Source organism: Carassius gibelio, chromosome B24 (genome assembly GCF_023724105.1).
Source record: "Carassius gibelio isolate Cgi1373 ecotype wild population from Czech Republic chromosome B24, carGib1.2-hapl.c, whole genome shotgun sequence".
In the NCBI taxonomy this organism is placed as follows: domain Eukaryota; kingdom Metazoa; phylum Chordata; class Actinopteri; order Cypriniformes; family Cyprinidae; genus Carassius; species Carassius gibelio.
Genome location: NC_068419.1, coordinates 21,428,322 through 21,441,653, shown reverse-complemented (window position 1 = coordinate 21,441,653; position 13,332 = coordinate 21,428,322). Strand labels below are relative to the sequence as shown.

At 37.7% G+C, this 13,332-nt stretch overlaps 1 protein-coding gene across 2 annotated transcripts in view; it reads left to right on the top strand.

The window, feature by feature from the left end:
• Positions 1 to 12,351, top strand: part of gpr158a (G protein-coupled receptor 158a) — a 93,045-nt gene extending 80,694 nt beyond the window's left edge. The window contains exons 7-12 of one of the 2 annotated variants that reach the window (XM_052595355.1): positions 794 to 1,032; positions 3,365 to 3,503; positions 7,447 to 7,552; positions 7,646 to 7,792; positions 7,943 to 8,026; positions 8,465 to 12,351. In XM_052595355.1, coding sequence (XP_052451315.1) covers positions 794 to 1,032; positions 3,365 to 3,503; positions 7,447 to 7,552; positions 7,646 to 7,792; positions 7,943 to 8,026; positions 8,465 to 10,411 — 2,662 coding nt within the window. In that variant the 3' untranslated portion in view covers positions 10,412 to 12,351. The remainder of the gene's footprint in view (positions 1 to 793; positions 1,033 to 3,364; positions 3,504 to 7,446; positions 7,553 to 7,645; positions 7,793 to 7,942; positions 8,027 to 8,464) is intronic. The other variant, XM_052595356.1, reaches the window with a different exon arrangement.
• The last annotated feature ends 981 nt before the right edge of the window (positions 12,352 to 13,332 follow it).

Here is a 13,332-nt window from a genome sequence, read left to right as displayed (position 1 = left end):
CAATAAAGTGTCAGAGTCGTATGTCCTACGACTGGTTCATCAGGGGTAAAGTACTGTTTAAAAAGATTTCACATCATTAATCTACATGCCAAAATGGCTGCTTAAAATCATTGTGAGAAAACCAATAATAGGAGGTACCTAGAACATAATGGCTACAATGTATTACAGTTTACTGAATGATTTAGACAACATAAATAGAAAATGAACAGAAGACAGCCTGTGTTCTGAGGATCTGGCCTGCAGTAGGATAGGATGAAGGAGAATCTTGCACAGAACGTGCACAGAAGAAAATGTGGGCTAGAGGGGATGATATATGCTGGAAATGCCAAACAACTTAATGGTTTTTGTAATTAGGCAACAGAAATGAATGACTTCTGTTCAGATCTGGACAGAAATGTGATGGTGCTTCACTAGGGTGAAAAATAACAAATTTTATTTTATTTTTTATTAATTTTTTTACTAGATGCTCATTAAAGGTGTATAGATGACCATTTTTCAATGTGACAAAGACAAACGGTGATGAGAATGAGAAGACTGTACGCTATGACCATTTATACATTTGTTCGATGAGACATACAATACTTTGAAATCAAACACTGGTCTACATCCAAAGAGAAGAATGTATATATTATGATGTCAGATTAAATCAAAATTGACCTTTCATTTCTTAATGCACAGTTTCTTCTATAATTCTTCAGTTATATTAAAACTACAAAATTTTCCAGATCCAATCCCATGTACTTTCCAATATGGAAGTGATAACGATACAGTGGTTGTTGTCACTGGTTCCCAGGGTCCTCAAGGTGTTCCTGTCTCGTACAGCCCAACGGATCCCCTACATGACCAGCTGGAGAGTGTTACGTCTACTGTGTGTCATCCTGCTGATTGTGTTATGGTTCGCAATAGCCTGGACCGCCGCTGTTTGTCAGAATTCAAGCAGACATCTCGCTCTCATCAGTGTAGGCTTCACCACTGATGGGCTACAGTTCAGCATGTGTCTGCTGGACCGTTGGGACTACATGATAGCTGTGGGTGAGTGAATCTGTTACCTAAGAGTTTCCTGTTTGAGTATTTGGCATTTTAATGAGCACAGGCTGGAATAAATTGCTAGTGGAATCAAACAGTCTGGATGAAATGCTCCCAAATATGGATACTTTTTTAATGAAAGAAAATACAAATAATCTCTTCAATGGATTGCCTACAGTAATAATTTACACAAAAATGTATGAATGGATCACTTTCATGTCATTCTAAACCAATATTTTTATCCTTTTAACACACACACACACACAAAAATGTATTTAGCAGAATGTTCTTGCTACTCTTTTCCATATAATTAAAATAAATAAACGAGAGCACTGTAAATGTAGTCTATATATTATTTTACTTTCTATGAATGGCTAAATTCTTATTAAAAAAGAAATAAAATACACATCTCTTACGAAAAAAAAGTGCTCTTAAATTAAAAAGTTTAGTTTACATTTAGTTCATATATTTTGTGCATTAAAGTGCAACATTACAATGTGTAATCAATTACAAATATATTTAAATACATGACATACAGTTTTTAATAGAAATGTTATAAAAGTGTATTTTTGTTTACCATAAATGTCTGTACATTTAGCAGTACAATAGAATTAATTTTGAAAATACACGTAAAAAAATACATGTTCTGCTAATTGCATTTCATAAAAATGTAAACTACAATACATTTTAATTGAATTGTAATTGACATTCAGTAATTATATTATTTCCATAATAAGTCATCTTTGGAAAGGTATGCTAAAATGCATGTACTTTTTCATGTAGGACAGCTATTTTATTTTATTTAAAGTCTGTGACATCTGTAATAAGCTCTTTCATAAATTATTTCTATGTATTTTTAAAATAAAATGGTGCTTCATTTGTCAGTAAGTGAGGACAAAACTTTAATCTGTTCTTGTTCCAAACAGCTACTTCTAAAGGGGGTCGCACACCGGACGAGAAGCGCAGCGCCGCGTCGCGTCGCGCCACGTCTTTAAAATTCGAACACATTATTCTCAATGTGAGTACACACACCGGCGGCGCCATTCGGCGTCTGTCCGCGGCGCCCAGCTACGACTCAGAACGCTGTTCAAATTTCTGCCGCGCCACAGAGCGCCATCCGCATAGTTTTATATTAAAAAACCCAGATGTTATAAACTGAAACTGAAATTAAAGTACAGTACACTTGTTTCATTCAAATAAAACATTACAAAAAGTGTTTGGTTACGTTTTCAGCTGCACAGTTGCCTAGACAACAGATACAACAAAACAATAACAGACTTATTATAATAACACAGATTCTTTTCATTAATTAACGTTCAAAACTCAGCTTTTATCAATTAAAATCATATATTTAAAATAATAATAATAGATGAAGTTAAAACTCCCATCTTGCTGCGAAATTGCGCTCACGCATATAGAATGTGCGCGTCCAGTGTGCGATACCTTGAGTTGTCCTACATGTGGCGCGACGCGACGCGGCGCTTCTCGTCCGGTGTGCGACCGCCTTTAGATATTGAGTCCTGACAGTTGAAGCATGTATGTTTTTAAAAAGAGTAAGTGAAACAGTATACATTTTGCTATGACAAATATCAGTATTCTACATGCTATATGCAAAAGTAGTTATTCCATAAAATTCACTCTGTTGTGCAGACTACTCAATTTAAATAATAATAACACACCATCTGCATAGTGTGCATACTCTTTACTGCATTCATTGTAAGTGTAGAGTATGCTAACCTAAACATAACAACTGTGGTAGACCAATGCAGGTCATCATGTTGTTAATACAAGCCAAGAAAGTGATGAATCAAGGCTGCCTTGGCACTAATTGCAGACACATAGCGAATCTCACAGGAAGCATCAATCGGACTGTGACGAATCGAATTCAGCACAAATGTTTATCCTGATGTCTTACCCTCAAGCATGGCAGATTGGAAAGTGCCCAGTCGAACACCTGGACCAGTAAGCGTCACATTGATGATGACAGAGTTTCACCGGGGAACACATGTTCATTGATGTCAAGCCAGCTGACTGGCTGACATTGTATAGGATGTGCCAATAGGGGATGGGGAACTATAAAACTTTGGACTGCCTTCCACAGCTTCATTTGCAATTGTCTGTCAAGAGGCGTCCAGAGAACACCTGCAATCTAGATGGCATTTATTGCATTTATTGAATATCTTTTTTTTCTCTCTATCATTCTGGTATTTTCTAGCGCTATATTGGTTTGTAACAGAAAGGTTTTGACAGCCACATCATTCTCGGGTTGATCTGGGAACTGGTAGGTCCCAGGTACTAGTCAGTTGGGTATTAACTCTATACTACCTCTCTCAAACAGCTGAGTTCCTGTTCCTCCTGTGGGGTGTGTATCTGTGTTTTGCGGTGAGGACAGTCCCCTCAGCGTTTCATGAACCACGCTACATGGCCATCGCAGTGCACAATGAGCTCATCCTCTCTGCCATATTCCACATTTTAAGGTGAGAGTTTGCCACCATGGACTTCTTCCTTCTTCTGAAAGGTCTTAATTTTAAGCCCCTCCCATATTAAAAGATACAAATAACTTGCAACAGATACAGTTATTGTCATCTTCGCTCCAGACCCCTTATAATAATTCAGTAGTCAATCTTTTCCATGCAATTACAACGGAATAATCTAAAGGATACAATGACTTGTGCAAAAGTCATGTGGTTTGTTTGAAGAATAGATCTAAATATAGGTTGCTTCTCTTTAATTGAATGTTAACCATTATGACGGGATCATTGGGTCTTAAGAACCATCAATCTGTTTCATTAAATGGAAAATCCTCCACTCGGATTTCTTTAAGCTTTGATGAAATTTTAATTTGTTCATTTGCTTTGAGATCCTTTAATAATCAGAACTAATTTGTATACTTGGCAGAATACACAGTCTCTCTTCGTCTGTTGCAATATTTCACTAAAATGATACAGTAGTTTACTGGTTTAAAAAAAAAAAAATCTCATTTATTATGTCACACTATTTCCAATTCGCACCATTGACAAACCATTTTTGCCTAAATAAACTCCTCATTTATAAATACTTTTATTACTTTTGTTAGTTTATTACTAAAGTTTAGGTGTTGGGAAGGATTAGGGTTATAGAATATGGCGATGCAGAATATGTGCTTTAATAAAAAGCCAATATGTTAATAACAGACTTGTTAATAAACAACTAGTTTAGTAGGAATAGTAAGAATTTGTCCCTATGCTAAAGTGTTAGCATTTATTCTTTATTATTCTTTTCCCATTTCAGGCACAATTTTGACAGAAACCAATGATTTGACATCATTTGAATATTAGAATTTTTGATTAAGCTATCTGATCTTGCATTTGGGCCATGGTTAAACCCCCTTGTGCAATTTAAACAATTTTATGGCTTTTTAGTTCTTATGTTAATTTTAAATGTATTTTTGAGGAAGCTTAGCTTTCCCTGCCCGATGGACTGACACTGCCTTCTAAAGAGTCGGTTTAGGGTTGTGGAGCGTATGAATAACTTCAGCAGTAATGAGGCACTCATTCAGGCAGGGACTTGGCTTGAACTCTTACACAAGATAAAGGCAGTTGACTTCAAAAGCAGGGCATGTGATTTTTAGAAGTTCTGCATCGCTTGCTGCTCTCGCCACTGTTTCTACAGTAATTAATCACAGTACAGAGCCACGGGATTGTGTTACTTAACTATCTGTATTTTGGTGTAACAGTACCCATGTCCTTTCTTCATAAACAGTAATTAGTCCATTTTGCAGCCAGAGTTTTCAGCATACATTGGTTCTTTCTAGCTTACCTCGGCAAATTCAGAATGTGATGTGACAACAATATAAGGAAACCTTATTTTCTGCATTCAAATGGACATATCCACGCTATTCCATGTAGCAGTGCATCTGTCATCTCAGAGGGACCATCAATTTCCAGCCAAGAGCTGGAAGCAACAGTGCTGCAAACATGGTCAGCACATATAAAAAAGATATATACTGTACTGTATATGACCAAGCACAGATAAAAAAAGCATAAATCTAAAAATAAACCTGCTGTGTTGGAGCTGTGCACATGCTCTTATATCACTGTGTGAGTGCAGGTTCGCTAATATCTTGTGTAATTTGCAAGTGCCATTCTACTCTCTTAAATCACTCACTTAGTAGGTTTCCTGTTTTTGTTTTGACAGTAGGTGACCGTTTATACATGGTTTAATTTTGTTTTATAACACCCAAAATATTGATGATTGTTCAGTTGGATTCTATAAATCCACTCACAGGTTCAATCTATGAATTAATAGGTTCTTAGAATGATTGCAATGATAAATAAATCTTAATAGAATTATTAAATCAGAGTAATAGTGTAGAGCAGGGGTGTTCAACTAAAATTTAAAGAGGTCCATTTAGAGAAAATTTCTTGAAGCAAAGGTCTGGAAGATATACACACACACACATACACACACACAGTGGGGCTCAGAAGTTTTGCCCCCCCCCCCCCCCCCCCCTTACAGAATCTTGGAAAATGTGAATAATTTTCGAAAAATAAGAGAGATCATACTATATGCATGTTATTTTTTATTTAGTACTGTCCTGAATGAGATTTTGTACATAAAATATGTTTACGTTTATTCCAAAAGACAAAAAAAAAATAAAAAAAATAACCCCATTCAAAAGTTTGGGAACCCTTGGTTCTTAATACTGTGTGTGGTTACCTGGATGATCCACGACTGTCTTTCTGTTTTGTGATGGTTGTGCATGAGTCCCTTGTTTGTTCTGAACAGTAAAACTGAGAACTGCTCTTCAGAAAAATCCTTCAGGTCCTGCAGATTTTTCAGTTTTCCAGCATCTTTGCATATTTGAACCCTTTCCAGCAGTGACTTTATGATTTTGAGATACATCTTTTCACACTGAGGACAATTGATGGCACTCAAGCACAACTAAAAGGTTCAAACATTCACTGATGCTCCAGAAGGAAACAAGATGCATTAAGAGCTGGGGTTGAAAACATTTTAACACAATGAAGATGGCCAAATTTTTCTTATTTTGTTGAAATATAATTTTTTCCATTTAATTCTTCCCTTCGTAAGCAACAGAAGATACTTGTATGTTTCCCGGTACACAAATTAAGTACAATTTACCTTGATCTTCACATTCCAAAAGTTAGAGGTTAAAATAAAGAAGGAAGAGATGTGTTTTAAGATGATTCTTAAGAAGAGATAGCTAAGGACCCACCTGCTCGGATTGGAAAGGTCATTCCACCAAGAGGGAACATTTCATTTAAAAGTCAGTTAAAGTGACTTTGTGCTTTACTGGGATGGAGTAATGAATTTAGGTAAAAGGGTGCAGAGCCAGTGGTGGTTTTGTAGGCAAACATCAATGCCTTGAATTTTATGCGAGCAGCTATTGGTAGCCGGTGCAAATTGATAAACAGAGGTGTGATGTGTATTCTTTTCGGCTCATTAAAAATTAATCTTGGTGCCACGTTCTGGATTAATTGTAAAGGTTTGATGGAACTTACTGGAAGACCTGCCAAGAGAGCATTGCAATAGTTTCTCTCCCTTTCTCTGTCTCACTCATCTTTTTCTAAACTTTCTCCGTCTCACTTGCCTGTTTTTCTCCTTTTCTCTGTCTCACTTGTCTTTTTCTAAACTTTCTCTGTCTCACTCATATTTTTCTAAACTTTCTCCATCTCACTCGCCTGTTTCTCTCCCTTTCTCCGTCTCACTCATCTGTTTCTCTCTGTTTTCTACATGTATCGCTATATTTCTACCGTCTTTTAATGTGTAACTTGGCTTTTATTCTCTCATCTGTCTGCACTGAAGACGACTCGCGATGTTTCCCGCTTGGAATGCATAGGCTTGATTGGATGAGTGGTATCACATGGGATGGCTTAATTCGCATGCAATTGGTCTATGCTTTTCCACTACCCCACCGTAAAAACAACAAAAACTACGTTGGATTAAATATAATCGCCCTATCAGGTTTTAAATTATATCATAACCTTCCGTTTTGGTTGTAGGTCCGGGTCCATATGGGACGGCCTCTGGGTCTGGACCCAGACCGCGGTCCGCCTGTTAGTGACCTATGGTGTAGAGTGTAAGAGTGTAATAAGAGCATGCAAGGTTTATCGGGGAGAATGGTTAGCAAAACATGACACATTAGATGCTGCTTCAAAGCTGGAAAAAGTAGTAACATTACTATATTACCCACTTGATGATGATACCATATATAGTAAATTATATCAGTATGTTTATTTAATTTAATATGCATTCATATAAAGTAAGTTAAATTATTGAAGAATTTTGTTGTTGGAATAAGCATTTTGGAATACGACCAGATCTTAAATGCACACATACCAGATAGTTATATTGTATTGTACTATATTGTTAGATGATTGTAGATGATTATTCATTTTTCTGTAAATACATCCACAGGTTCACTCTTGCCCCTGAACTGCACCCGGACTGGATGTTGATGCTATTCTTTGCTCATACACACTTGACAGTGACTGTCACTTTGGGGTTACTGCTTGTGCCAAAGGTAAACCCACCAATCCTCTTCCATCCACTGAAACATTTGTTGGTTAAAATCATATTTTACATAATCTCTTAAACACTCATGTCTTTCCCACAGTTCTTGTTTGCGGGTACACATCTAAGGGATGACATTGCTACAGAGGCCTATGAAGATGAATTGGACATGGGCCGGTCAGGGTCATACCTGAATAGCAGCATCACGTCCGCCTGGAGTGAGCACAGTCTGGATCCAGAGGATATTCGGGTAGGTGCCCTGATTTCTTTCAGGCTTTCTTTTCCCCTTGACTCTCTCCTGCCTTAGTAATTAACTGAAATTTCATAATCTGCAAATATCTCTTGACCCCTTGTCCTCTAACTGACAAACATACTGAGCCATGGCAGTTTTTTATTGCAGACACCAGAGGAAATGGGCCAGCTAAGTTCTATTAATGGCTGTGGCGTAAGGTCTTGCGACAGTCTTTGGGAAAAACGTACCAACGTGAGCAGAGGTTTTTGTTTGTTTGTTAGAGCTGAAGAAGTCTCTCACCAAAGACTCAAATTGTGTTCATAGAAAGGGCATTTTGCTAATGGGATAAAGTTCTGCTCTTGGTATAACTGTCGTTGATGACTTCAAGACACAGCTGTATGAAATGCTTTGATGTTCTTCTGAGGCTCTTTCGGACCTAACAATAAAACATGAAATTTTCGTATTTGACACTGTCCCAGACTGTCCTGTCTCTAATTAGTGTAAAACAGCATGTTGATTTGGTCTAACGTCTTTGAGCCACTGTCTGTAGTTGCATATAATGACTAGTTATGCATGCTTTCTGTGCAATAGAGCGTCTGCTTCACTGTAACTAGAATCATTTAATTTTTTTGCTTCTACATCTAGGCATATGTTATGAGTTAATGGCCCATTTTGTCTTAAAATCCACAGGAAGAGCTGAAGAAACTCTACTCCCAGCTGGAGATATATAAGAGGAAAAAGATGCTGGCCAACAATCCTCACCTGCAGAAGAAACGCAGCTCCAAAAAGGGCCTAGGTCGCTCCCTCATGCGCCGCATCACTGAGATTCCAGAGACAATGGGCCGCCAATGTAGCCGTGAGGACAAGGACCTGGGTGAACATGGGAGTAACCGCAACAGCATCTGTGTCTTGAGAAAGAACCCTTTCGATCCTTCTCACTCTCTTAAACCTGCCAAAGATGAATCTTTGAAGAGCAAAGTTTTCTCCCTCAAAAAGTCCCACAGCAGTTATGACCATGTTCGGGACCACAGTGAGGATTCCAGCAGTTCAGTAACTGACAAGATGGAAGTCACAAACACGGAAGGCTCCCTTCTTGAAACCCTAATGGGCAAGAAGTTGGTCAAAAAGTCCTCAGAGAAGATTGATGCAGCCAGTGAGTCAACAGAGTCTGTTCCCCTGGTGTGTAAGTCAGCCAGCGCTCACAACCTGACAGCTGATAAGAAACCTATTCACCCTAGAACATCCATGCTGCAGAAATCTCTAAGCGTCATTGCCAGTGCCAAAGAGAAAACTCTTGGTCTAACAGGAAAGGCCCAAGCAGTGGAGGATCCAACCAAGAAGGCTAATCAAAAGAACAAGGATGCCAAGACCCCAACAGAATCTGAAGAAAAGGAGGGTTATCCAAAGATGATTGTCAGTCAGTCAGTGGAGTACAAGCAGACAGCTGCCAAAACTGGTATAATGAAGCAACAGATGAGCGGAAGCCAGCCCTCAATTTGCTCAGAAACAGCCAAGGGGAAAGACCTGTATGACCTCTCAGAGGTGTGCCCATGGGAAGTGGAGGACTTGCCAACTCCCTCCGAAAACAAGGTCCAAAAACATGTGTCTATTGCCCCTGAGCAGACCACCACAGTCCATGGAAGTAGCAACAAGGCGACAAAGTCACAACAGCAAAAGCAGAAAGGCACAGAGCAGTCACCCTCCATGTCCAAGCGTCCAACTCAGAAAGCTGCTGATAGAGCAGACATATGTCCGTGGGAGGAAGGAAATGAGGACCATGGTCAGGCAGTGGGCCCAAAGCCTCACTCATGTAGTAAGCCTGTCATGTCCAAACCCCATGCTTCTGGAGAGGTTGCCAAGGTTCTAAAAGCTGATGTTTGTCCATGGGACTTTGAGGAAGTGTTAAGCAATCCAAAGGACACTCCAGGGGATTGCTCCCCTGATCAGAGCAGACCAAGAAAGGCCACCACACCAACTGAGATCAAAGGGAAAATAAGCTCTTCACCCTCTGAAGTCAAGGGCAAGGGTACAACGCCCACAGAGGGTAAAGCAAAGAACATTTTCTCAGAGCCTACTAAATCCACAGGCAGTACACTACAGCCACCATTTAAAGCAGAAGTGTGTCCATGGGACTTTGAGGCTGTGTCAGGTCCCATCTCTGAAATAAACCCTTGTTCTTCTCAGGTTTCTAAAACAAAGGAGACCCGTGCTATAAAGAAGGGAACTTCTCCTGTGAGAATATCAGAGATGGAGAGAGAGAATGCTAAGGGTCCTGATGAAGACAAAATTAAATCAAATGCAAGAGACAAGTTAACCTCTGGAAAAACGAAAGAAAGACCTGTTAGCCAGTCTAAACTGGCTGAGGTTTGTCCATGGGATGCTGATAGCAGTCAAGAAATTGTCTCAATGGAAAAACAAAAAAGCCCAAATGTTGCATTAGGAAAAAGCAAGCAAGCAGAAGTATGCCCTTGGGATTATGAAGATGCTGCAACTAGTAAAGAAGTCAACCAGAGCACCAGTTCATCCGCTGGCAAACAGAAAAGTTCAAATTCCAAAGGCAGAGTTAGTAGTGGTCTTAAAATGTCAGATGTCTGCCCCTGGGACTTTGATGACCAAGGATCATCAAAAAAGGCATAACACTTTACCTGAGAGAACCATTAGTTAGTCCTCATTATATGTGCTTTTTCTTTCATAAATACACCATGGAATGAAAACTCTAGTAGAATTTATGGTGATTTGGAGAAGAAAATTAACGTTGCACAAGCTGCCTTTCTCTTCAATCTTTTGTTTTCCCTTTGTGTGTATTATTATTATTTTTTTATTACTATTACTATTATTATTTGGAATAAAAGGGAAAAACACACACACACACAAAAAAAAAAAAAAAAAAAAAAATGCAACAACTCACCAGGCATTCCAGATTTTAAACTATTGGTTGAACCTTTAAATAGAAATGGTAGTTTACAATTATGCAACTCTTTATGTGCAATGTAAACAAGATGCCTATGCTCACCACATGTATCCTCATTAACATTTGAACTGTCATAACAGCTGCATCTGTAGCCTCTCCTTGACTGTGGCTTCCACAAAAGATTGTACAAGTTCTTGTTAGATAGGTGTGGACCATGCATGAAGTGTCATGGAGTAAGCCTGATCCATTTTCTTGTTTTCATTTGTTTTACAAATTATTATCTGGTTTAAATAAAAATGAATATTTGCCAAAGATAGAGGTAAAATCCAATAAATCTAAGAACTCAAACCTCAACAACATAATAGAGACACAACATTTGTACAGTGAGCCGAATTCATGCGGCTGCTAGAAAATTAGCCTGTAGCACTTTAGTAAAGAACATGCTTAGAGACACAGATGTAAACTGGACAGAACTCCATTCATATTTGCCCTTGTTTGTTGTTTGGCCTAGCTGTTTTATGCCATTCTGCGATCATATGTGCACTTCTGCGATCATATGTGCACATCTGCAAAATTTTAAGTTATCTAAAACGCTAGAAAAAATTTAACATTTCCAATGCTTCCAAATTTGCTGATATGTTATCCTGAATGTGCCTATTTAAATAGTCCCGTACCAGTCTTACTTTGTATTGGGAGATGTGAAACCTTTGTCATAACCCACGTTACAAAAACTTATTGAAATCAGCATCTTATTTTTGAAAAGAAATGAAGTTTAGTTTATATATTAGAAATGTTGCAAAATTGTAAATGCTTTGAAAAAAGTGTGCTATGGAAAAAAAGTCCACTACTTAGTTCATGGGACCATAGATATAATTTATCTCAGCGTAGGGCACAATCATTAAGATTTACGCCTATAATGTCTTTCCTTTTTGTCTTTTACAATTAGAACACTCATGACAATACATGAAATCAAATTCCAGTCTATCTCTTATCAAATTCCAACCTAAGCCTCAATTTCTTTTATATGTATCTGGTACCCTTAAACATGATGATTACATCAGTTCACAAATAAAATCTTGCTCTTACCGTATTTATTTATTTTTTTACATTTATCGATTTCTATCGAAACATACCCAGTGATCGCTGATGTGAATTCAAATTACTGTTGGAATGTTAACATATCTTGTATGCCTTTTCAGCACATGGTCATTGGTAATCTGTAATGATGTCAAGGTAATGGTGTCACAACACATGAGGCATGAACTGTTGTACAGGTTGATGCCTAGTTATGAGATGTTTGTATAAATGTCGACATATTGCGATCGCAAACTATTTTGACCCAAACTTACAGTAGCTAAATGGTTTTTAAATGTATTGACAGATTCTTGTGTTTTGTATGTGCACAATATAAATTAGCAAGAATACAGAATAAATGGTTTTGCCATGTATAGATGTTATAGCTACCAAAGAGGTTAAAAAATTTCCCTAAATATATCATTCTTGGCATTGTGTGAAATCAAATGACGTCCCATTTCTCCAGAGTGGGGTAATGTATCAATGACCTCTGGTCACAATTTAACTTACAAAACTAAAATTATCTTTCCATGCTCATATTTACATTGGTCATTCCTCTTCGGCAGTATTTTTATATATATATATATATATATATATATATATATATATATATATATATATATATATATATACTTTCTTTCACCAGACTTTCAGAAATATGCTCTGGTAAATGGTATATAAAATGTCTTGCCAAGTAGGAATGACCCAAGTAGTATTGACTACAAAGCGGTAACCAAGAGAGAATCACCACTATCCCTGATTTATGTAATCTGCCAGAATTTCTAAGCCCAAATTTCTACTATTCTCATCAAAATATGTGCTCATGGATTTTTAGGCACACTAAAGGGAACTTTCAGCAACCTGTAGTTCAACTGCTCCTTAACTGTCTAGTTATCTCATACTCTAGATGCCTAGATGGATGTGTAAAATTGACCAACTTTGTTACATAGAGAATGTTTCTGGGAATGGTTGTTGTATCGTAATGCATCCCTCTAGTTTACGAGTTTTACCCATCTGCAGGTCCTCAGTTGATCTCTATGTAGTATGATGTAAGCACTCAACCCATGACCTGTAAATGTTAATGGTAACCTTGCCTATTACATTGTCTTAGTGCAATGTTTAGTTCAGTTTTTGGAGTTTACAGAAGTGATTATTTATCTATTTATGACTTGATTTTGGTTATTTAGCTTGTTTACTTGGGCCCTACGCGTGTCCCACAACTGTCACTGCTTGGGGGGACACTCCTACTACTTAACGCGGTATTGTCTTAGCTCTAACTCTCATTGCTTTTGCATGATAATGAGAAATTAGTAAGACTGGTGTTTCACTGCCCTTGATAGAACTTAAAAAAGAATCTTTGATCTTTATTGGACTGTTACAAGTTGTATAGTGAGTGAAACTGTACCCTACCCACTGTATTATGTGCTTGTTATATTAAACGCTCTATGACAAGCTTATAGCATACACATATGGAGATATTTGGTAGATTTATATTGTGTAATATTGTGATAGCATGTACATAAAAATACCTCCTCTGCAATAAATATTTCTACAAAATGCAATTCTGTGTTGA